General features: G+C 38.8%; 2 protein-coding genes across 13 annotated transcripts in view; one reads left to right on the forward strand and one right to left on the reverse strand.

The window, feature by feature from the left end:
• LOC124166062 (SUN domain-containing ossification factor) overlaps positions 1-7,722 on the forward strand; it is a 113,977-nt gene extending 106,255 nt beyond the window's left edge. For all 3 annotated transcript variants that reach the window (XM_046543671.1, XM_046543672.1, XM_046543673.1), the window contains 5 exons: positions 23-121; positions 364-1,625; positions 2,382-2,717; positions 3,729-4,038; positions 5,707-7,722. In XM_046543671.1, coding sequence (XP_046399627.1) covers positions 23-121; positions 364-1,625; positions 2,382-2,717; positions 3,729-4,038; positions 5,707-6,482 — 2,783 coding nt within the window. In that variant the 3' untranslated portion in view covers positions 6,483-7,722. The remainder of the gene's footprint in view (positions 1-22; positions 122-363; positions 1,626-2,381; positions 2,718-3,728; positions 4,039-5,706) is intronic.
• Positions 7,723-11,658: 3,936 nt separating this feature from the next.
• Positions 11,659-20,692, reverse strand: LOC124165978. Of its 10 annotated transcripts, none has more exons than XM_046543531.1 (19): positions 20,244-20,692; positions 16,161-16,384; positions 15,870-16,073; positions 15,661-15,789; positions 15,452-15,580; positions 15,243-15,371; positions 15,034-15,162; positions 14,825-14,953; positions 14,616-14,744; positions 14,407-14,535; positions 14,198-14,326; positions 13,989-14,117; positions 13,780-13,908; positions 13,571-13,699; positions 13,361-13,489; positions 13,150-13,278; positions 12,194-12,468; positions 11,901-12,108; positions 11,659-11,818 (listed from the first exon to the last, which is right to left on the reverse strand). In XM_046543531.1, the coding sequence occupies exons 2-19, from the start codon at positions 16,381-16,383 to the stop codon at positions 11,676-11,678; spliced, it is 2,730 nt and encodes a 909-aa protein (XP_046399487.1). In that variant the 5' UTR covers position 16,384; positions 20,244-20,692; the 3' UTR covers positions 11,659-11,675. The 10 variants fall into 10 exon arrangements, with proteins under 10 accessions (XP_046399487.1, XP_046399486.1, XP_046399489.1 ...); XM_046543530.1 differs by lacking the exon at positions 20,244-20,692 and adding an exon at positions 16,475-16,601; XM_046543533.1 differs by lacking the exons at positions 15,452-15,580; positions 20,244-20,692 and adding an exon at positions 16,475-16,601.
• Between the last annotated feature and the right edge of the window lie 1,951 nt (positions 20,693-22,643).

Here is a 22,643-nt window from a genome sequence, read left to right on the forward strand (position 1 = left end):
GTTGGTTAATTCAATTTTTCAGATATAGAGACCACTGGACCACCTCGTAATTTATTTGGAAGTGCCCGTGATGCTGTAATGAGTATTGTGAAGAAAGCTGCGGAAGCATTAGTGAAAGCAGGTAAGCCTTTAAGCAGCCAATTTTTAGCATAGATGTACTCTGTAGCATGGAAAAAATGAAGTAATAGTTCTGTGAGTATGACTTCACTCCTCATGCATTAGATGCTTCTTCAAATCTGACTAAATTTAAATGAGAATGCCACAGCTTCCACGGGCTAAGAGTTTTGCTCTTGATTCATGTTGCATTCAAGTGCTTCAATGTGTATCATAATCTAATGCTTATTCTTTGGTTTATTTTATCAGGAGATTCAGCTAATGAGACAATCACTTTGGCTACGGAGTCACCGATTAAAGAAGTTCCAAAAAATGAGGCATCTGAACCAACTGCTGATGGTGAGGAGTCTGAGTCAGCTTTTTCGTCCTCAAGTGGTGGTGCCACTGAATGCAGAACCCTCCGTCGCCCTCCAGTGTGTGTAGGATGCGAAGAGTCTACAATACTGAGAGCAGCTGCCCTCTTGTCATGTCACTATGACACATTACAGCCCCTCACATCATCTCCTTTTGTTCGATCTGCCCTGGCTTCTGGAGGCCTTTGCTCAACCCGTTTCGGTCTGCCCCCTTCGGCAGCAAATCCTTCTTCATCCAAACCAGCCACAGACGGGGGCTACATATCTGCTTTGCTCCCAGTTGAGTATCTTGTGGCCCTCTGCAATGCTCTCATCACACCTGACATGGTGAGAGAATCTGACTCTCCATCCCTGCCAGATCTGCCTCCTATTCAGCCTCCCACGCATTCACTCGAGAGCCACACTCAGACTCAATTATCACACCCTCACAAGCATGTTATGGATCCAACAATGGGTGGTGATTCATCGTCATTATCTTCAATGATTAAGCCAACAAGGACATTGAAAGGTGATCCAGCCAGGAGCGGAGGGCAAGATGAGAGCATCCTCGAAGCAGGAACACATAATGAAGTATCGGATGGTGCATTCACTGGCTCTACGACTGTAGAAGTTCCTCAGAGCACATCAATGCCCAGTTTATCAACACTAACATCCAGTTCATCTTTCCACAATGTGGAACAAGCCAGCGTGTCAAAGGAAGATGCTGTCACAGTTGTAACATTGGAAAGTGCAGCGGCAATGAAACATGAAATCGTCGAGCCATGTAAAGATTGGTCTGAGGAAAATGAGGCAGGTTTTCAGGAAAGTTTAGAATCAGAAGAGGCAACAGTTGTCCCTCCAGTAACAGAGCCATCGGCTGGGACAGCATCTCCAACTTCGGCACCCCCTTCTGCCAGCACTCAGGTCCCTCCATCCTCAGCATCTTCTTCGACTCTTCATTCCTCCAGTGAAGGTCTGCCTTCTCAGGGCACTCAATCCCCTGGGCCAAAGGGAGCTGAAGATCCAATTGCTCCGCCACCTCCGTCTCCCACCACACCAACACCTCCCTCTCAAGGACATTCCAAAGGCCAGGAGGCGAACAACATCCCCAATGCAGCGCCAACTGCAGCCGTTATGCAGAAAGAGTCTGTTTTTGTCAGGCTCTCCAATAGAATAAAAGTGAGTCTTGATGATCTTTGGTGGTATTATCTCTATTTTTGATTTTGTATTAATTTGGGCATATTTAGCTGAATAATTCAAATCGGGGCCATAAAAATTATTTGTGGAGGTGATTTGATGCATTGACTGGCACGCCAGTCATAATGACCAGTAATGAAAGTTTCCACCACACCTTGCCATTTATGTTCCCAGCCATGATCCCAGTGGATTTAGTTCATTCTGACCCGGTGGGTGATGGGGACCGTTTTTTTGGCACGGTTTTTTTAACCAAAGTGGTCTTTTTGACTGCAGTTTTACAAACCAGCATAAAATTCATTTTAGATATTTTACCCTTGCCGGAAATAATAAAAATTTCCTAATTCCACTTTGAGACGGATGCTACCATCTCTTTCAAACTTTACTGTTTTGCCAATTTTGTTAATCCAATAGAAACTTAGATGCTTCAAGTTATCCTCAAATAAATGCTTCATGAAAGAGATTGGTTTTCACAATTTTATATATTGCTAATAAGTTGGCAATATGTAAAATTGTGTGAATGTTTATTCTCAGTACCTGTAAAGATAAATAATGGTATATTGGACTTCCTTTGCTTGCTTCACATTAAAAAATATAATTGATGGGAAGAAAAGAATTTAGGCAATTTAACTAATGGCCTGTCTTAATTATGTTGTTGTTGTAAAATGCCAAGGATCATTACTTGTGTAAAAATGAAGATTTCCATGCTTTTCACTAATTTTTCATTTGCTTTTATTTTAGACACTGGAACGCAACATGTCTTTAAGTGCCCAATATCTTGAGGAACTTAGCCGACGTTACCGAAAGCAATTTGAGGAAGCACAGAAACAGGCTGTGGAAGCTCAGAAGCGAGACCGTCGCTTAGCTGAAGAGGCTGCTAGTTTGCAGGCACGGCTGGATGTGTTGGCAGAGGCTGTCAAAGGGTTGCTGGAAGCCCGAAAGAAAGAGGAGGAGGAGAGGAAAAAGGCTTTGGAAGAAGAGGAGGCTAAAAGACGTGAAGAGGAAGAGTATGGTGAAAGCTTCCCTTGGTGGGGAGCCATTTTGATGTGGGCATGGAATACCATGGGAATTGCAGCTGTGAGTGATATCTTTATGAAACATTTCAAATATTTCTTCATCATGCTATTATGCATGTATTTATTCATTATTTAACTCAGAAACATATGATTAATTTTGCTGGCCGTTGTTGTATCGCAAGGATGTAATATTCTACCAATTCTTGTTCTCTTTTCAATTTAATTTGCCAATTTTGATACTGTAAATTCAGCGGTATTATGTTATGCTGATCTTGATAGCGTAATATGTGATTTGGATAAGAAATTTTTTTGGCAAAACTTAAAGAGACTTATTCTCATCTGCTTACTCAAGCTAGTGGTAAATAAAAATGCCACTATTAGAGTTAATTCCGATGTACATATTTGGATACTTCAGATTACCATGGTCTTTTTTCAGTTTTTAATCCTAATGCATGCCTAAAAATCTGTTACCATGTTCCTATGATGGAATTGTTTCTGATTTTAAAATGGAAAAAATTTAATTCAATCTTGGAGGAGTATAGACAAAAAGCAATGGTTCTAGCTGACTGTGTATTTTCATATCTATCAATAATCTCTGCAAATGTGTAACAAAGCCAATATAATTAGTGGTGTTCAATAATCATGCTATGCAACCTTGCATTAATAGCAATGGTTGTCTATTATTTCTTCGGTACAGCATGGTTGAATATCGGTTCCCCATATTTCATGAGGATGTGGTACATGTGTACACATTTAAGCCATTCCCTGCAAAGAATCAGTAAATATATTCTGAAATTTTTTAGTCTGAATAAGATATGACAAAAAGAAATTAAATTTATTAAGAATGTGTGAAAGTGACATGTATAATTTGTTGTCTGGAAATAAACCAGAAGTTCGATAAAATTTTGAATGATCATTGTCTTTTTAAGCCTAATACAAGTAGCTAGTGATACAGAAAGACATGAAAGTTAGCTATGAGCATTGACCTCTAATCGTTATCTCAAGTCTTGCATGTATAAAATGCCAAGTAATATTCCTTTTTATATTATTGTCTCAATTACTTTTCTTTTAGGTTACTGTGGCTCAGCATGCTCTTATTTTTTGTGTGGAGCTCATGGTACTTTGGGCTGTAATGGGGCACTACCAAAGAAGGCGATGGGGTTGGTCAGGCGGTGCATCAGCTGGCCAGCTTGAAGCCGAATCCCAACAAAGTCTAGTTGGAGATGTGCAGGAGCAAATCAAATATGGGTCGGTTCGTAAGAGGAGAAAATGGGGAGGAGGATTGAGGGAAGATGATTGGATTGAGTCTACAGAATCTGGAAGAAGCCCCAGAAAGCGGAAAACTACAAATGAAGATGTGGGATTGGAGGACGCTAGTGAAGGTATGTTACAATCAATGCCTTTGGAAACATAGATAAACGCTTGCTTCACTTTCACTCTCTCAGTGATTCAACCCAAGGTTGGATTGGATAGGGCACAGGGTATAGCTCACCCCAAACTAAGCCATAGACAGGGCTGGACAGTATTTCAAATACAAATATTTTTAAGGGACCAAAGCAAAGTTAGTTTTTTGTGTACAAACCCCTGACAAAATCATGGTAAATCTAAGGATTCTGGCAGCGTAATTGGTAGAGCACCCGGCCAGCAGCTGGGAGGTTCTGGGTTTGTATCCCAGTCAGGCCGCAATTTTACCGTCTGATTTCTGGCCTTTTTTCCATCTACGACACGTTTTCCTCATCCTTTTTCTATTATGTTTTCCTATCCCTTTCTTTCCTTATCTGTGAACTTATTTGTATGTTTGCGCTTAAGGCATGAAAATGAGGGAGAGTATTTTAAAATATGTGCATATTAGAAATGCATTTGTAATTTGTATTTCAAATACAAGAACTGAATGTATCTTGTATTACAAGTAAAATTTTTTGGTATTTTCTCATTCTAAAATGGAAAATATTTTTGAAGTAGCTCTTATTTTAGAAAAGTTTTTAAAATTTTCCGTTAATGAATTTCGCTCTTCAAACGTTTCGATCTGTCCAGCATCTGCTGCTAGACCAGTATTCAAAGAAAATCCAAATTTATCCTTTATATAAGTCCATTTCTGTTATGGATGAGTGAATTAATTTTTTTCTCCATGTTGGAATAAACTATCTGATCAATAAATGACCAGTGTTTAAAAAAAATGAACAGAACTTATCACACCAATTACATTTTTTATACTCACCAGCAGAAAGTGTGTTAAGACTTATGGCTGGGCCATACGATATGGCTCCTCAACAATGTAATCGATGTAGCCGTAATTTTGGGCTAGGCCATATGAAACTTACAGCTGAGCATATGTATGGACCCGTTTCTCAGAATAGCACTGCAGTGATGATTGAAATTCACTTTAGTGGAATTACTTGTATTGCTCTGCTTGCCATTGCTAGCACCTTTAATGTGGTACCCATCTGAGTGCTTTGAATGAATTACATACTCAACTCATATGGTACCATATTGTCAAATTAAACTTTCAATTTAGTTTCATATATATGCATTATAATCAGTTGTGTCATGGTGCCGGAACGCACCGGAACAACGTTCCAGCGCTGGTTAACAAAATACATTGTACTCAAAAACAATTTTTTTATTTTAGTGCCTAAAAATTTCTAATAGGTATGTATATACATTTGTAACCAAATAAAAAAAAACAGAAATAATAACTAGTAATAAAAAAAACGCACACTTCTAAAATAAGTTAAGGAAAGTGCGTTCCGGCACTGCTAATTTTGCCATGACATCACTGACTATAATATGTTTCTTTCAGTTATTCATTTGCAGTAAATAATCATAAAATTTTGAAAGAAATTGACATGATGAATTTCAAAACTTTGTGTAAACAAAAGTAGTTAATTAAGATTTAAATTAATTCCTTAAATTCTCTTTCACTCGATTTAAATGCAAATTCATGGTTCTTCTATTTTATTGATTGCAAATAATATAATTTGATAACAAAATGCCCATTCATATTGTTTTTTTATTAATTAATCGTAATATTTCTTTCTCATTTAATTCAGGGCTTCCATTACCTGAGTTGAGCATTTATCAGCCTCATCAGAAACCAAGGAGACGTAGAAGAAAACCCAAGTCTCCATCTACCGCTAGTCTGTCTTCCTGTCCCATAATTGTTACGTTTCCTTCTCCATCTGATACTCATTCTCCAATTCCTTTTTCTGATGTTCCCATCACTCAGCCATTAGATTCTTCACCTGTAGAAAATCTTAATGGATGGACTTGGCCTTATGGTGCTGACATGGGCACTAGTAAAAGAGCTTCATTAGATGAAGTCACACCAGTGGGGAAGGAAGACTCAGTGAGTAATTCCGGGTACAGTGGAAGGAGCAGTCCTAAGAGTAATGGTGATGAGGCCAAGGAAGAGCTTGGGAAAGTGAAGTCAAGAAGAGTCTCAGCTCCAATATGCTTCCCCGAGGAAAGTGGGGCCTCAAAGAAACGTGCAGAGACAACGTCTCCACTCTCCCGCAGTTCTTCGACAATTCATTCTAGTTTACGGGTCTGCTCACCCAAACTCAAGGGAGACAATTGGGAGTGGTTTACGGGGGCACGTGTCTCTGGAGATTTGAATTCTCGAGGATCTCGTGGTGTCAATAGAAACGGTCACAGTACTTTGCCGTCGGGAGATGGGGCAAGTGGCTCAGACACGGGGGACGGGAGAGCTGGAAGTTCATCACCCACACCTAGTGGTTCCAGTAAAAACAAAGACAAGAAAAGTGGCAGCAGTAGTAGTGGGGGCGGAGGGAGTAGCTTTAAAAAGATTGTGAAGAGGTTCTTTTAGCGGTAGTTTTCATGGGTGAACGTGAAGGCCAAATAGGAAACAAACTTCAAGTCATTCCACTTGTTTGTGTAAAATTCATCTGCACTTCATGCCCTACCATTGACTCATTGATGATATCATTTTGACAGCAGACTTCCTATGGCTTCGTATTTAAGAATCAGCTCGTCAGAAGTGCTCATATATTTTTTTTTAGATTCCCTGAAATGTGTTATACACTATACATTGTTGTGATCTTTATTTTCCATGTCAATTGGTGGTCATGATTAGATTCCTAATAATTGTGAATGTCATGTTGTATATCTCTCTGTCTGTCTTTAGTTTGTTGATGTGACTCACTTTTTCAATTTAATGCGTTATTTATTTGATTTTTGGCAGATTTGCAGTTGCTGTGATATTGTGCCAACATTGTAGCGGTAAGTGGCTGAGATCAGGAAACTCTAAAATGTTACCATAACCTTTTTATCTGATAAACAACAGTTGGTTTTGATGTGGTCTTGCCATGTTGATTTTTTGGTTGACTTTTATGCATTTTAAATTTTTGTAGGATTTTAATGTGATTGTGGAAACTTAATTTTGTGAAGTGGTTTAACCACATTCTTTGTGTAAATCTGCCAATTAATTTGCATTGCATTACTATGTTTAGTTTTATGTTTGTATCTAGTCTTGGAAGGTAACGTTAAGGTGAAGAATGAGTTTATAGTTCTGAAGGAATCATCAGAATTACAATCGAGGAGCGCACAAAATGAAGAACAAGATAATGTGGGAGAGGTATTTTTTCTAGTTGTATGTACTAGATTGGATAAATGCTTAATCTTAGAAAGGATGAAATGGAGTATGGGTCATGGGGATACTGACTAGTTTTGGAAATTTGCTGCTCATGAGCTACATGTTCACCACAACACATTATCGGAAGTGTTGAATGCTCTAGAGTTCTAAATTAACTAATGAAAAAATTGATGTGCATTAGTGAACAAGTTTCGGCATGAAGTGTTGTGTGATGTTAAAAGGGAAGGCTGTGTCTAATTTTAGGTAAAATAGTTGCATTTTTATGAGTCTGTGTGTGAAAGACAGTGTTTTTAGTTTTAAGTACATCAAAGACTGATTTGAAGGTCATGTTACCTATTAATTTTCCAATGCATTCAAAAGTCATTTCTCTTTGTGACCCTGAATATTCTGTTTGTGATGTCCTCTACAAACCGTGTAAATGATGTTAATAATAAAGTGTACTATTGTATTATGATACAGCAATTCTTATTGCACTGAGTTCTATTGTCAATAAGAATATTCTGTTCCTCTCCTTCTAACATTTTTGCAGTTTGATCATGGCTTAACGCAGAAACTCCTCCAGGTGATGTGGCCTTTGTACTACTTTTTGTGGTCAAGTTATTTGGATCTAAATTAAAAGTTAATTTAATCAAGCGATTTTCAGGTTCTTTGTGTGCGACCATTATTGAAATTGAGAAATTCCAAGTGACATGACTACTCATCCCACCCTCTCCAATGTTACCATGTCATGGAAAATCAGTGATAGACTGAATCTAGCAATAGCATTTGTTTACATTATGTTTCTTTTGATTGAAGATTTTATTTCCCTTAAAATTTATGAGGAAAAAGAAGTACATATTAAGAAGGCTAATTTCCTTCATCAAAGAAAACGAAAGGCATTGATTGAAATTTTTTACCCATACATTTTATTCTTCATACAAATTATTTGGTTTTAGAGATCCCAGTTTAGATGAATGTTAATGGTCAATTTTAACCTCATTTGAAAAAGGCCAGATTGGCGCCCATGCGATGCCACTCCACGTGACGTCACAGGGGCCCACATGCTATACGATTAGTCAGGAGTTTTACATCGTCTGAGATACCAATGCATGCATGAGGCACAGAGGTCAGGGAAACATTTCTTAGTAATCACCTATTAAAATTGCCTAAGATCGGAAAGTTTCCTTCGTTTGATAGGGTATTAATAATCCTTATTTAAGCTAATCGCTTCCTGCTAACAGCCTTCATCGTAAGGGGTGCTCATAGCCTCCCACCAAGGTGGCCTCACACGGTGGCAGCCGGAATAACGTCATATGGGCTTTTCCCAGCATTCATACTTAGCCATGTTTTCGCGCACTTGAAAATTTTCACTCTTCCTTTAATCGTGAAAAATAGATATTGTCATTTAAAAATCTAAAACTGTGAAATACATACTCCAGGAGTAATTACCTTTCGATTTAGGCAATTAAAAAAATGGGAAACCACCCTATTATTATATTGAAGTTGGGGATTTCAATACTGTATTCTCAACCATTGGGTACAGCACTGCCACTTTGTGTACTCGGTTTATATTTACTCTGAGATTTCAATATCTCCATGGCCTCACTTTCTAGGGATGTCTGTGGCAATTTATATAAGGTCTACTTAGAGGTTTTGCAGGTACAGGAATCTTAATTGTAGGGCTCTTTCCACCGCAGTGGTGTAGCGTGGAATTTTGATGCCTGAGCCAGATGTGGCTGTTGATGCCTCCCCCCAAAAAAACTGTCATGGCAGTTGACCAAAGAATTAATTCTCCACATCCCATTCCTTCATCTGGATGTAATAGTGAATTTTTAATGATGACAAACTTTTCTAAATTCGTTTTTGAGTTTCGATTTTTATTGTCAATGCTGTCAATTTTATGATTACAGTTTTTCCGTGTTTTTAAGCACACTTTACCCTCTTTTCTTACCATGAATGTCTTATTTAATCATATCTATACTTCGATTTTGAATAATGATAGAGGAAAGATATATCATTGGGGTATATTTCTGTTAGAAAAAAAACTGCAAATTAATGCCCCTCTATGATGTGATGACCAGGTCAGGCCACCCCGTTACCCCTTATGCTACGCCACTGTTCCCCCATCTCCTCTTGCCTTCAAAAATATCAAGTACATACGCATTTTTCTAGTGGCTTCACAGGTCCCTTCCAATGGTTTGTGCGTTGATTGTTGTTCCACCATCTCTAGGCAATATCATTATGTAACCAAAGCTGAATTCCTCAATGAAGAACCCTCGTTGTGATTCCTGAATGACATCTTAGTAACTTTCAATACGGAGCTTCAGATAATACATTGAAATCATCCATTTGCACTTCCCAAAAAGTGCTCATTTCAGCTAAAAAGAGCTCAAATAAAAGAGGAAGGAATTCTAAATTACTGCCCCCCCCACCCCCCCAGCCTTAATTCCTTGCTGTGCCCATGCCCCCACCCACCAAATTTGAGGTTACCTCAGGAGCAGAGGCATGGCACGTGAATCATTGCTCAGCATGGGGTGGGTGGTACACATCTACCCAGTTGCGGCTTGTGAGTACTCGCATCAAATGCTGGGGGGGTGGGGAGGGGGGCACACTACACCGGGAGGTCGAAATTTTAATATTTAGTGTATTTTAGTGAGTTTTTAAGGCAATCTAGGTATTTAATTTGTGATGCCATATGTTCCGTTTTTTCAACAAAAATACCTTGTTTTCCCAATAAAGCTTGATTAAAAAGACTATTAGATATACTTAATGTGGCGCCCCTGTGCGATTTACGGGCTCGCCAATAGAGGGACGAGGAGCACGACGTAAGGGGTGCAAAAAGGGGTTTTTCAGCTAGAGGTCTGGCAACCATTGTCGTGCATGCGTGCCGCCTGAGTGATTATTGGCTGTGTTCATGTTTTTTTCGGAGTCACAATAAACTCCCGTTAAATTACATGGGTGCTTGGAGTCTTGTTATTGCTTAATCACCCATACTTCGAGTCTTACACTTACGCTTAAATATACTATTGGCATCAATCAATTTATGTACTTAATACATAATGGTTTTTTGACACTTCTTCATTTAGTTGTTGAATTCTTAATCTGTACGCACGGTACGCACTATCTAATTGAACTCTTTGGTAAACTTTGCCTAACACGGTATACTCAATGTAAACATTAATATGTTTTCACTCAATTTATGTTTTTTGACTTTATCATTTATATGTTTTAAATCCGAGACACCATCCACCGTCCATGCACGGTCTGCAACTCCAATTACCAAACAAGGATATAAAAAAAAGATTGTTTAACTTTGCACCCTCACAACCAATCAGCATTGTTGTACAACTTATTGGAAAATTTCCGAATAAAACTGTTTCGTGCTTTAGGGTGCTATCCAAAATACGCTACATTCGCTACCAGATGCTACAGACAGCAGTGCTTCGGAGCACCGTTAGGACTTTAGACTGTGACTTAGGTCAGCGGAGGAGCGAGTCATTTTTTGGCGGAAATTCGAAGGGAGTGCAGTGAGGCGATTGAGAAATTACTCACTCTGCAGTTGTTGGACGCTTAATCTGGACGCCTTTTTTCAATAAAGGTGACTCCGAAGTAGCGGAGTACGAGCAAATTGTAAATAGATGTAAGCTTCTCTTTATCTTTATGAAACTGTAACAACTCTTAATTAGTTTTTCAAATTATTTGCTCAAAAAAATATTTTCCTTGAAGAAATTAGCGATTTTTGTTTGTAGTGAGGGGGCAACTGCCCTCTCCTGCCCCTCACCAGGGGCGCAGCCAGGAATTAAGGCTTTGGGGTGTTTAGGTGCAACTACCCAGCCGGCACAATGTTTTAAATAGAACCAAAATATACGTATAATTTCCGTATAAAACGGAGAAATCATATATGTTAAGAGAAATCATATACGTATATCTTAGAGAAAAGTTAGAGAAAAACTAGAGAAATCCAAGAGAAAGATTTCCTAAATACAAGAGAAATCATTTCTCTAGAAGAATGGGGCGCCGCATAGCGGCCATACAGGGAACTAACGGCGAATTTTTGGGCTCGTCAACGCCATCTAGCGGCCACAACCCGTACCACGGCTAATTCAAATCCCGCTTTTCATGAAAATTCATTGCATAACATCAGTCTGCTACTCAATTTCACAAATTAACTCCCATACAAATGAAACTAGATTATGTAGTGTAATAACACCAGATTAAAATGAAATTAACTCCCACACCAAGAAATCTAGTAGTTTGCTCTGTTAAATAATACCAACCAGAAAATTAGCTGCAGCAATAGACTTGTACAGGAATTTACAGACCAACAATTCGATCATATCCCCATCGCTTACTCGTAACATGATAAGGATTCGTCACATTGGGATATTTAAACACAAAATAATTTCATAAGTCAGTAATAAATTGTATTTATTGACACACATCTGTGACATTGTAAGGCAATTTTTGTACTCCAGTCCGTGCTCTTGCAAGGCGGAACCATTCGCCAATACTCCTGCCAACACCAAGGAGTTCCAATTGGGCCCCAGAGTCCCCCTTCGTTTTCAGCACATCTGAAAAAAGGAAGACATTAGCTACTGAATATTTCAAGGTAATTAGCAATGCATACAATTCATAACAAATAATATCACTTACCGTAAACCAAATTCAACAACGAGGGGAAGCAGCTCTCGAATGAAACCTTTTTGGGATTCCTCCCCTTCATGCAGAACTGCATACCCAGGCTGTTAGCAAACAGCAGAGACATAATATCATTCACTGTCCTGTTCACTGCTGTTTGCATGAATTTTTCAGTGAGATTCCTAAATAGCACGTTTGATGACCTCTCACGCAGGTACTGCACCTAAAATGAAGATATTTCATCATCTTGCAAACCAAGCTACAGAGAAAATCACAAAAAAACATTTGTATGGCTAAAAATTTCATACCATGAACCTCCTATAAATGCTATTTGAGCATATTTCTTTGTCGAATTCTGTCACCTCCTGAATAGTCTCCATGGGGAGACTATGCAACAATTCTCCCTCTCCTTCATCCCCCTTACTTGCGATTTGAAGGGAGTCTATTTGTAATCTCAGGGCATTAATGGCCTCCTTCACCTCCTCAGTTCCCTGTGATATCTGCGCTCTCAACTCCCTCCTGAAGGCATTTCGCATCTCCCTTTTTAAATCTTCTAAGGACTCTCTGATGAATTCCTTCATTTCTAATTCATGAAAAATACAATGAGAACATATTGAGTATTTCGTTGTTCACTCAACAACGACAAGTGATAAAGATACCTATGTGCATGAATGGTCAAAAGAGTTGGCCTAAACTTCCACAAGTATAAGTTTAAAAATGGGTAAATACTAATTTCTATCATTCATATATACATACATAAAATAATGTCAGCTTTTAGAAATCACATTGGCTAGTACGTTTATAACTCTAGAATGGCTGTACCAATTTTTATTTTTGTTTTTTTTTTAAATTCATCTCTGCCCGGGATAGCAGAATAAACACTAAAAAATAGTGAAAGAAAAAATAAGTTTTATAAAAATTTTTAATGTGAAAAGTTCGCCTTGCTGCGTCACTGCTTAGCTACGCTGTTTTTATTTTTACTTCATCCACTTCATCTTGCACCTGATACAAAACAAGAACTATTTTAGTAGATTGTGCTTGACTGAAATGGTTAATACTGAATGCGTAGGACACACTGAGGTGCGTTTAAACATGAAGCACGTTTAAGTAGTACATTGCTTCTAAACAGTTACAATAACTGGCTTCCTAGAGGCATTTATTACCAGATTTTCAGCATCAGTGAAGCATCAGCTTTGCGGCATGTTAACTTGTGCCGTGAGTTTAGATAATCATGGATTACAGAAAATTAGAGAGACTTCAATACCTGGAGAAGGCGGATTACTTATCATGTCATCCCTGTCGATATTCATATGAGCCATGCCTGGCCTCCTCACAGGGTTTTTGGTGACTACCTTGGCGGATGATTTTATACTTGCCCTGCAAGCCTGAGCATCTACAAAGGAATATAAATGTTTATATAATCATGGATTACAAAAAAAACACTTACATATAGAATATTAGAGACACTTCCATACCTGGAGAAGGCGGATTACTTATTATGTCATCCCTGTTGATATTCAAATGAGCCACGCCTGGCCTCCTAACAGGGTTTTTGGTGACTACCTTGGCGGATGATTTTATGCTTGCCCTGCAAGCCTGAGCATCTAGAAAGGAATATCAATGTTTAGATAATCACGGATTACAAAAAAACACTAACATATAGAAAATTAGAGAGACTTCAATACCTGGAGAAGGCGGATTACTTATTATGTCATCCCTGTCGATATTCATATGAGCCACGCCTGGCCCCCTCACAGGGTTTTTGGTGACTACCTTGGCGGATGATGTTATGCTTGCCCTGCAAGCCTGAGCATCTACAAAGGAATATCAATGTTTATATAATCATGGATTACAAAAAACACTAACAAATAGAAAATTCGAGACACTTCCATACCTGGAGAAGGCGGATTACTTATTATGTCATCCCTGTCGATATTCATATGAGCCACGCCCGGCCTCCTCACAGGGTTTTTGGTGACTACCTTGGCGGATGATTTTATGCTTGCCCTGCAAGCCTGAGCATCTACAAAGGAATATAAATGTTTATATAATCATGGATTACAAAAAACACTTACATATAGAAAATTAGAGAGACTTCAATACCTGGAGAAGGCGGATTTCTTATTATGTCATCCCTGTCGATATTCATATGAGCCACGCCTGGCCCCCTCACAGGGTTTTTGGTGACTACCTTGGCGGATGATGTTATGCTTGCCCTGCAAGCCTGAGCATCTACAAAGGAATATCAATGTGTATATAATCATGGATTACAAAAAACACTAACAAATAGAAAATTCGAGACACTTCAATACCTGGAGAAGGCGGATAACTTATTATGTCATCCCTGTTGATATTCAAATGAGCCGCGCCTGGCCTCCTCACAGGGTTTTTGGTGACTACCTTGGCAGATGATTTTATGCTTGCCCTGCAAGCCTGAGCATCTAGAAAGGAATATCAATGTTTAGATAATCATGGATTACAAAAAACACTAACAAATAGAAAATTAGAGACACTTCCATACCTGGAGAAGGCAGATTACTTATTATGTCATCCCTGTCGATATTCATATGAGCCGCGCCTGGCCTCCTCACAGGGTTTTTGGTGACTACCTTGGCAGATGATTTTATGCTTGCCCTGCAAGCCTGAGCATCTAGAAAGGAATATCAATGTTTAGATAATCATGGATTACAAAAAACACTAACAAATAGAAAATTAGAGACACTTCCATACCTGGAGAAGGCAGATTACTTATTATGTCATCCCTGTCGATATTCATATGAGCCACGCCTGGCCTCCTCACAGGGTTTTTGGTGACTACCTTGGCGGATGATGTTATGCTTGCCCTGCAAGCCTGAGCATCTACAAAGGAATATCAATGTGTATATAATCATGGATTACAAAAAACACTAACAAATAGAAAATTCGAGACACTTCAATACCTGGAGAAGGCGGATAACTTATTATGTCATCCCTGTTGATATTCAAATGAGCCGCGCCTGGCCTCCTCACAGGGTTTTTGGTGACTACCTTGGCAGATGATTTTATGCTTGCCCTGCAAGCCTGAGCATCTAGAAAGGAATATCAATGTTTAGATAATCATGGATTACAAAAAACACTAACAAATAGAAAATTAGAGACACTTCCATACCTGGAGAAGGCAGATTACTTATTATGTCATCCCTGTCGATATTCATATGAGCCACGCCTGGCCTCCTCACAGGGTTTTTGGTGACTACCTTGGCGGATGATTTTATGCTTGCCCTGCAAGCCTGAGCATCTACAAAGGAATATAAATGTTTATATAATCATGGATTACAAAAAACACTTACATATAGAAAATTAGAGAGACTTCAATACCTGGAGAAGGCGGATTACTTATTATGTCATCCCTGTCGATATTCATATGAGCCACGCCTGGCCCCCTCACAGGGTTTTTGGTGACTACCTTGGCGGATGATGTTATGCTTGCCCTGCAAGCCTGAGCATCTACAAAGGAATATCAATGTTTATATAATCATGGATTACAAAAAACACTAACAAATAGAAAATTCGAGACACTTCCATACCTGGAGAAGGCGGATTACTTATTATGTCATCCCTGTCGATATTCATATGAGCCACGCCCGGCCCCCTCACAGGGTTTTTGGTGACTACCTTGGCGGATGATTTTATGCTTGCCCTGCAAGCCTGAGCATCTAGAAAGGAATATCAATGTTTAGATAATCATGGATTACAAAAAACACTTACATATAGAAAATTAGAGACACTTCCATACCTGGAGAAGGCGGATTACTTATTATGTCATCCCTGTTGATATTCAAATGAGCTACGCCTGGCCTCCTCACAGGGTTTTTGGTGACTACCTTGGCGGATGATTTTATGCTTGCCCTGCAAGCCTGAGCATCTAGAAAGGAATATCAATGTTTAGATGATCATGGATTACAAAAAACACTAACAAATAGAAAATTATAGAGGCAACAATACCTGGAGGAGAAGGCGGATTACTTATTATGTCATCGCTGTCCATGAACTCTGACTCAGACTGTGGCTCGTTAGGGTATCTAATATCTTTAGCAACCCTCTTTCTTTTTCCTCCTGTGCTAGGAAGGGTAGCCACAAAAGTTTCTAGGTCTGTGTCTTCACAATCTGCTACTTTCACCTCTAATTGTGTAGCACCAATTATATCATCTGAAATGATAGATGTTGGGATGATATATACAAAGAATAGCTCACAAGTAATCTTATCATTTCATCAAGAAATTCACAAACACTAACCAAATGGAGATGTGACATATCTACAAAGAAGCATGTCCCATGACTCAGCTGGTTCCTGCTCCTTTCTTATAAATCTTTGGACCAGAGCAGGAGGACATTCATTGGGTGGATACAAGACAAACTGAAGTTCAGCTTGCCTTGTAAGCCAGCATAGTGGTACCGTTTGCACAGTAATTCCCTCATACCCTCGGTGAGGAAAGAATTCCACAACCACCCACGGCATTCTGAAATGACAAAAACCAAATTAATATTATCATAAAAATCACTTAGCTACTGACAACCTTATACTTACAGCCAAACATAATACAACTTACAATTTATAATACCATTTAACTGTGTAGAATTTCAGCAACATAATATTGGGATGGAGATGAAGAAGATGGAATCAGCATTGCTTTTCCTCGGACATCGGCAAAATTCCATAATTGACTACCAAGTAAATTACTGGCCACATATATCCCTATATTACAAGAGGGTGCCGGACAATCATAAGACAGGGTAACCTTTTCAAAAGCTTTGCCTACTACACAAATGTCCCCATTTCCTGCTGCAATAACATCCACAATGACTATATGCCCACTTTTCATTATAATGCAGTTGTTTGGAGCTTTATCGGAGATAACTGCATTCTTGAGAGGATATTGGGAATACTGAGGACCTTCCAGTCCAAATGGCAATTTTCTCAGAATCCCCATACACTCCCGAGTCTTGGATGTGGGATGCACACACTGAGAAAAGAATGACTGTTCATGCAGTCGCCGTACTATTTGAGGCAACGGAAGGTTTGGTTTTCTCACAAGACGTTTTATTTGAGAGAGCTGATTCTCAAATTTGAAGGCACTGAACCTATCTAAGGGTCCATGAACCTTACAATCATCTGCTAAGTGGATAAGGCCATGTACATTATACGATAAGCCTTCCTTTCCATAAAGAACTTCAAATTTCCTTACAAAGTACTGCAACAATGCCTTTGCATATTCTAAGTTATTTGAGTAATCAGCTGAGATAAGAGCTCGAATGGCATAATGCAGAGCCAGAAAGTGCTTGAATGCTGACGATGAAAGAATTCCTTCAAGCAAATATGGACCTGTGTACACTAGGAATAGCCTCAATTCTGTTGCCTTCCACCTCATGACATCTTGCATTATCCGGGGTTTTCTTGCAAATTCAAAGGGTATATGCCTGACAATGGTTAGAATACGCTCATTCACTAATGTCACTTTTCTGGCATGCATCCTAACGTTGAGGCTACCCTTCACCCAAGCCACAAGCAGCTTCTTCATCACTCCAAGACAGACGAGGTGCATGTACTCATAAGGGAATTGCGTGACCATTTTTGTATCAGGAATATTCAACAAGGGTGAATTGCCAATATGGTGATCTTCATCCTCCATGCGCGAGAAGCTTTCATCAGTCCTTAATTGAGCATTCATGTCATCAAAAACCACTCTCCTGTTACAATATTCACCTTCCACAGTACATTTTCCACATCCAAAGTACCCTGAGTGAGATTTTATCTGAGCTATGTAGGCACGTGCAGGAGCATCACAGACATAGCAAGTTACAATCACAGGGATGGCCAGGCCATTAAACTCCACACCCTCCATTTTCAGTCTTGTCATTTCTTCCACATACTCAGCTAAATATTCGGAACATGATTTTGGCTTTTCATTCCCATGATACACACCCACAACAAAGGGTGGAATGGAAGGAAAATCTTCTAGGCTCATTAATATGGGCCATACCTGACTGTTTGAACTTTTACTTAGAGGAAGCCCATCAATATTACATTGCAACTTTATTGCACCTGCGTCCAGGATGGAGGGGTTATCTTTCATTAAAGATAGTATCACTTTCTCAATGCCTATATGACAATAAGACCCACCAGCAATATTTTTTACATTAATTGCACGAGGGGTCTTCAGTAGAGTTCTCGAGTCAGCGGGAACATTCTTGAAACAATGGTGTCCTCTGAGAATACTGAGAATTTCATTAATTTTAGTAACAGATACACCTTTACTAGCCCATTTAGTTAGCTTCAGGAGGAAATCAACATCACCCTCAGCATTATCTGTCTCGGAAGCATCTGAGTCAGAGAGATCAGATTCAGACATGTCCGTTTCAGAATCCTCAGCTTCAGAGAAAGTATCAGTACCAGAACCAGGCACACTTTCATTATCCGAGGCAATTTCATGATCATCCTCCGGTAAAATATCCATGGGATGAACCTGATGTAAATCATCTTGATGCTCATGAATAACATTTACCATGCCAGGTAAATGGTCTTCTGCAATAGCATTAGCTTCGGTTGCTCTAAGCTGACGCCTACGCCTCTTACTCAAAGTTACCAAAAGATGCCTTCTGTTTATCATTTCAGATAAGCAGAATACAGAGATATATAAAGCCAGTAAAATACCTAATTTGACCCTCTGTTGCAGATCAGCCTAACAATAAAAAAAAGCCAATTTTTTAATCGACATTTCATAAGGATTGTAAGCAAATTTATCTGTATATAAAAATAATACAGGTAGTATACTTATTTTAGTGATCTGGAAGGAAGAGTTTGAATGTCGCGTTTTTCCTATTACTTCAGTATTGAGACCAGTATAGCATTCTTTTGCATTTTATATCAAATTTCTGCAAATACACATCATAACAGTTTTAACAGGAATAAGTTCATATTTGTGAGGCATATCTACTAAATCAAAAGAATTACATATTAATTAATTAATGATGATAAGGAACTATGAAAACTGACTGTGCATCAAATATCACCGGTAATTACTGCTCTAAACTGAACGGAGAGGACTTCAAGCTAGTTTTCAGCGCACTGGCAGAAGATGATTGGGATAGCAAAGGAAGAATAAGCAACTAATTGGGGGTTCAATAATCGTTATAACTTCATACATGAACTAATTTATATTGCTCATCCCCATAGCTAATAAAATTGTTTTTACTTCCGCATCCACAGTTTAACTGCAATACTGAGGAAAGACTAGACGGGGCTAGTAGGAATGCTTCAGCAATGGTGAGGGACAATAGGCTCGATAGTCACGGTTATGGCCAGTGCTTACTTTCTAGCAAATAAGGTTAGAGAACACATTATACATATGATTATCAGGTACAAGCCCCTGACTACACCTCAGATTTTGCAATAGTTGAAATAAATTCCGGCATTATATTTTTTCATTGCAATAACGGCACATTTAAATAATAGAGATAGGCATTGCAATACAATGCAAAACAATTTAGCAGCGAATAAAGATTGGGTTTTGGATAGAGTATGACAAAACGATAATTTATCCCTTAAGCACCGATCCCGACATTGTATATTTGCATTGAAATAACGGCACAACCAAAATTATTGAGATGTGCAATACCAATATAAACTTAAATATTTAAGCAGCGATAATTTGCCACGGAGCACTAATACCGGCATTAAAATTTTAGATTGTGTTAACGGCACAACATTAATTAACGAGATATGCATTACCGATATAAACCAAATAAATGTATCAACGAATGAAATGCTATTGCTTTAAGGGAGAGTACATTGACACGACATTGTATCACAAAGCACTGATTCCGACATTATATTTTTGCATTAAAATTAACCGCACATCATGATTTACAGAGATATGTATCACAAAGACAACCAAATAAATGTATCCGCGAGCAAACTAAGGGAGAGAACATGAACACGATATTTAAATACACAGCGCTCTGATTCCGGCATTATATTTTCGAATTGAATTAACGGCAAACATGAAGTAAAGAGATATGCCTCACCAATATAATCCAAATCGAATTGGCAGCAAATAAAATGCAATTGTTTTAAGGGAGAGTTGAGACGACATTGTAGCACACAGCGCCGATTCCGGCATATCTTTTTTGCATCGAATTAACGCCACAACATAAATTAAAGAGATTAGCATTACCAATATAAACCAAAACGATTTAGCATCGAATTAAATGCAGTTGCTTTACGGGAGAGTACATTAATACGATATTTATCACATGGCGTGCTCAGCTATACCACGTGAGTACTTCATGCACAAGTTAAGATAATAGAAATTAAGTTACCTTCGAGAATCCTTGTTTAACGACGATTACACTTCCTTCGGTACAGCGTGTGAAGAAATATTCTTCTGATGAGGCGAGATGGCCGTGGATTCTCACCGATTACCTTCTACTTCACAGCGTTGAGTATTCACGCGCACAGGATGTGCTCATGCACCGGCGTGGTGAAATAGATGGAATGAAATGGCGATGACGAAAAATGAATTGATGAATGGAAGATATGATTCCACAATGAAATGAGCGAAAGATGGAAAATGAAAGATGCGATAATAACGTTGACTGTGCAAAGCACGGAAATCACTCTCGAGGAACGCAGGAGAAGGCAAGCCAAGCACCAGGTTGAACACGAAGTCACCGAGGATGAGCGAAGTTGAGGAATATATAGAACTATCAGATTCCAAAGTGCTAGTTTTCTCCAATAGATGGCTACCAAAGATGTTTAATAATATGGCGAATGTGCGCAGGAGGCCATGGCGCAGTGTAATAAGTTAAAAATCGTTAAAAATTATAATCAACTATGAAAAAATAACGGCATTATAAATGGAATTATAGTTAGAAAATAAATCGTAGTATAAAATTATTATTACTGGAGTATTTGTTCAAGAATGTAAATGGCGATGGTGACTTCATACTTCCGTAATTCAACTAAATTTATACTACTTTATGAAAATACACTAGTGATAATTCATCTTTAATACAGCTCTATGAATACATATGCATAATTGGTGTGCATTCTTACAGCTGTACGTATTACATAAGTATTATTTCTACTTGTAAAAATACGAATATTTTACATGCGATACGGCTGTATAAATACATATGTATTTCTGAATGGTGGAACAAAAACATGAATTATTTCTTCACCTGCGTCAGCCATTAGCAGAATATGGTTTACGAGTAATTTCACTCCATTATTAGCGCTATAGCCGTAATTACGAGATTATTATTTAAATAATCTCGTGGGCTCTCTGCGAACAGAAAAGATAGGGAAATTCCTACCCTGTGATTTCTCTATGGATCCACTTCGAGAATTTTAAATGGTTGATTGCATGCTATTATAGTTTTTCGAATGGTGGAACAAAAACATGAATTAGTTATCCATCTGCGTCAGCCCTTTGAATATGATTTACAAGTAATTTCACTGCACTGTTAGCGCTAGAGCCGTAAATAATCTTGTGGGCTCTCTGCGAACAGAAAAGATAGGGAAATTCCTACCCTGTGATTTCTCTACAGATATATTTTCTCCATTTTTTCTCTTCCATTTATGTAAAGAATTTCTGCTGTGCCGGCTGGGTAACACTGGGGTGTGTGAGGGTACGGTATACCCACCAGGATAAGCGGTAGGTGCGAGATTAATAAATTGCGGAATTTTAAAGAAATGGTTCAAAATGGTGAGCTTTACGGCTTTCTGAGGGATACTTTATTCATCCTTACACTATTCTATAAGTCACAGCAATCCAATTATGTGAAATGGATTAAACTTAAAAATTTCTCTGAGGTCTGGGGGGGGGTTTATCCCCCTAAACCCTCCTCTCGCTGCGCCACTGGCCCCTACCACTACCATTCTTCATATAAATGCATGGTGATGGATTGGGACGTTCTGGCCAGCACAAATACGAATTTATCGCGCTATTTTCCCACATTTTAAGTATGCGATTGAAAAAAAACACTTGTTAATTAGATGTATAATAGAATTGAATGGGTATTTATTTTTTCCTTTTTCAAATCTTTGGGAGGGTCAGCGTCCGAGAGTCCTTATGGGCACGCCGCCACTGTATATGCCTCTGCCGGTTTTGATCGGACCATTATTAATCATTTAACTTACGAGTTATCCTTCATCCAACGGCATCCTAAAAGGCACAGCGCATTTGACAGTCCGTCCCGTGAAGGTGTGGAAAAGTATCAATGTACGATTGCTTAACCGGCGTTAACTAAGTGAATGTGAGCAGTGAGTGGTTTTTCAAAAGTATAATATTTGGGAGGGTCGGCGTCCGAGGGTCCTTATAGGCAAGCGGCCACTGCATATATGCCTCTGCCGGTTTTGATCGGACCATGTTTGATCGTTTTGATTGCTTTCAAATTTCATGTCTCGCTTGTTCACCAACAGCGCCTCGAGCTAAGGTTACTTGTATATACAAGGAAACAATAAGGAAAAGAGCAGCAAAGATAAGGGCAGTGACGATTGCCATGCGTTCGAAGGATAGCTTTTATGGTTTCTTATCTACATCTTATTTTTAGTCTATGACAAATTATTAATCATGTAACTTACGAGTTATCCTTCATTCAACGGCATACTAAAAGTCACAGCGCATTTGACAGTCCGTCCCGTGAAGGTGTGGAAAAGTATCAATGTACGATTGCTTAACGGGCGTTAACTAAGTGAATGTGAGCAGTGAGTGGTTT

Source organism: Ischnura elegans, chromosome 9 (assembly GCF_921293095.1).
Source record: "Ischnura elegans chromosome 9, ioIscEleg1.1, whole genome shotgun sequence".
NCBI classification, from domain to species: domain Eukaryota; kingdom Metazoa; phylum Arthropoda; class Insecta; order Odonata; family Coenagrionidae; genus Ischnura; species Ischnura elegans.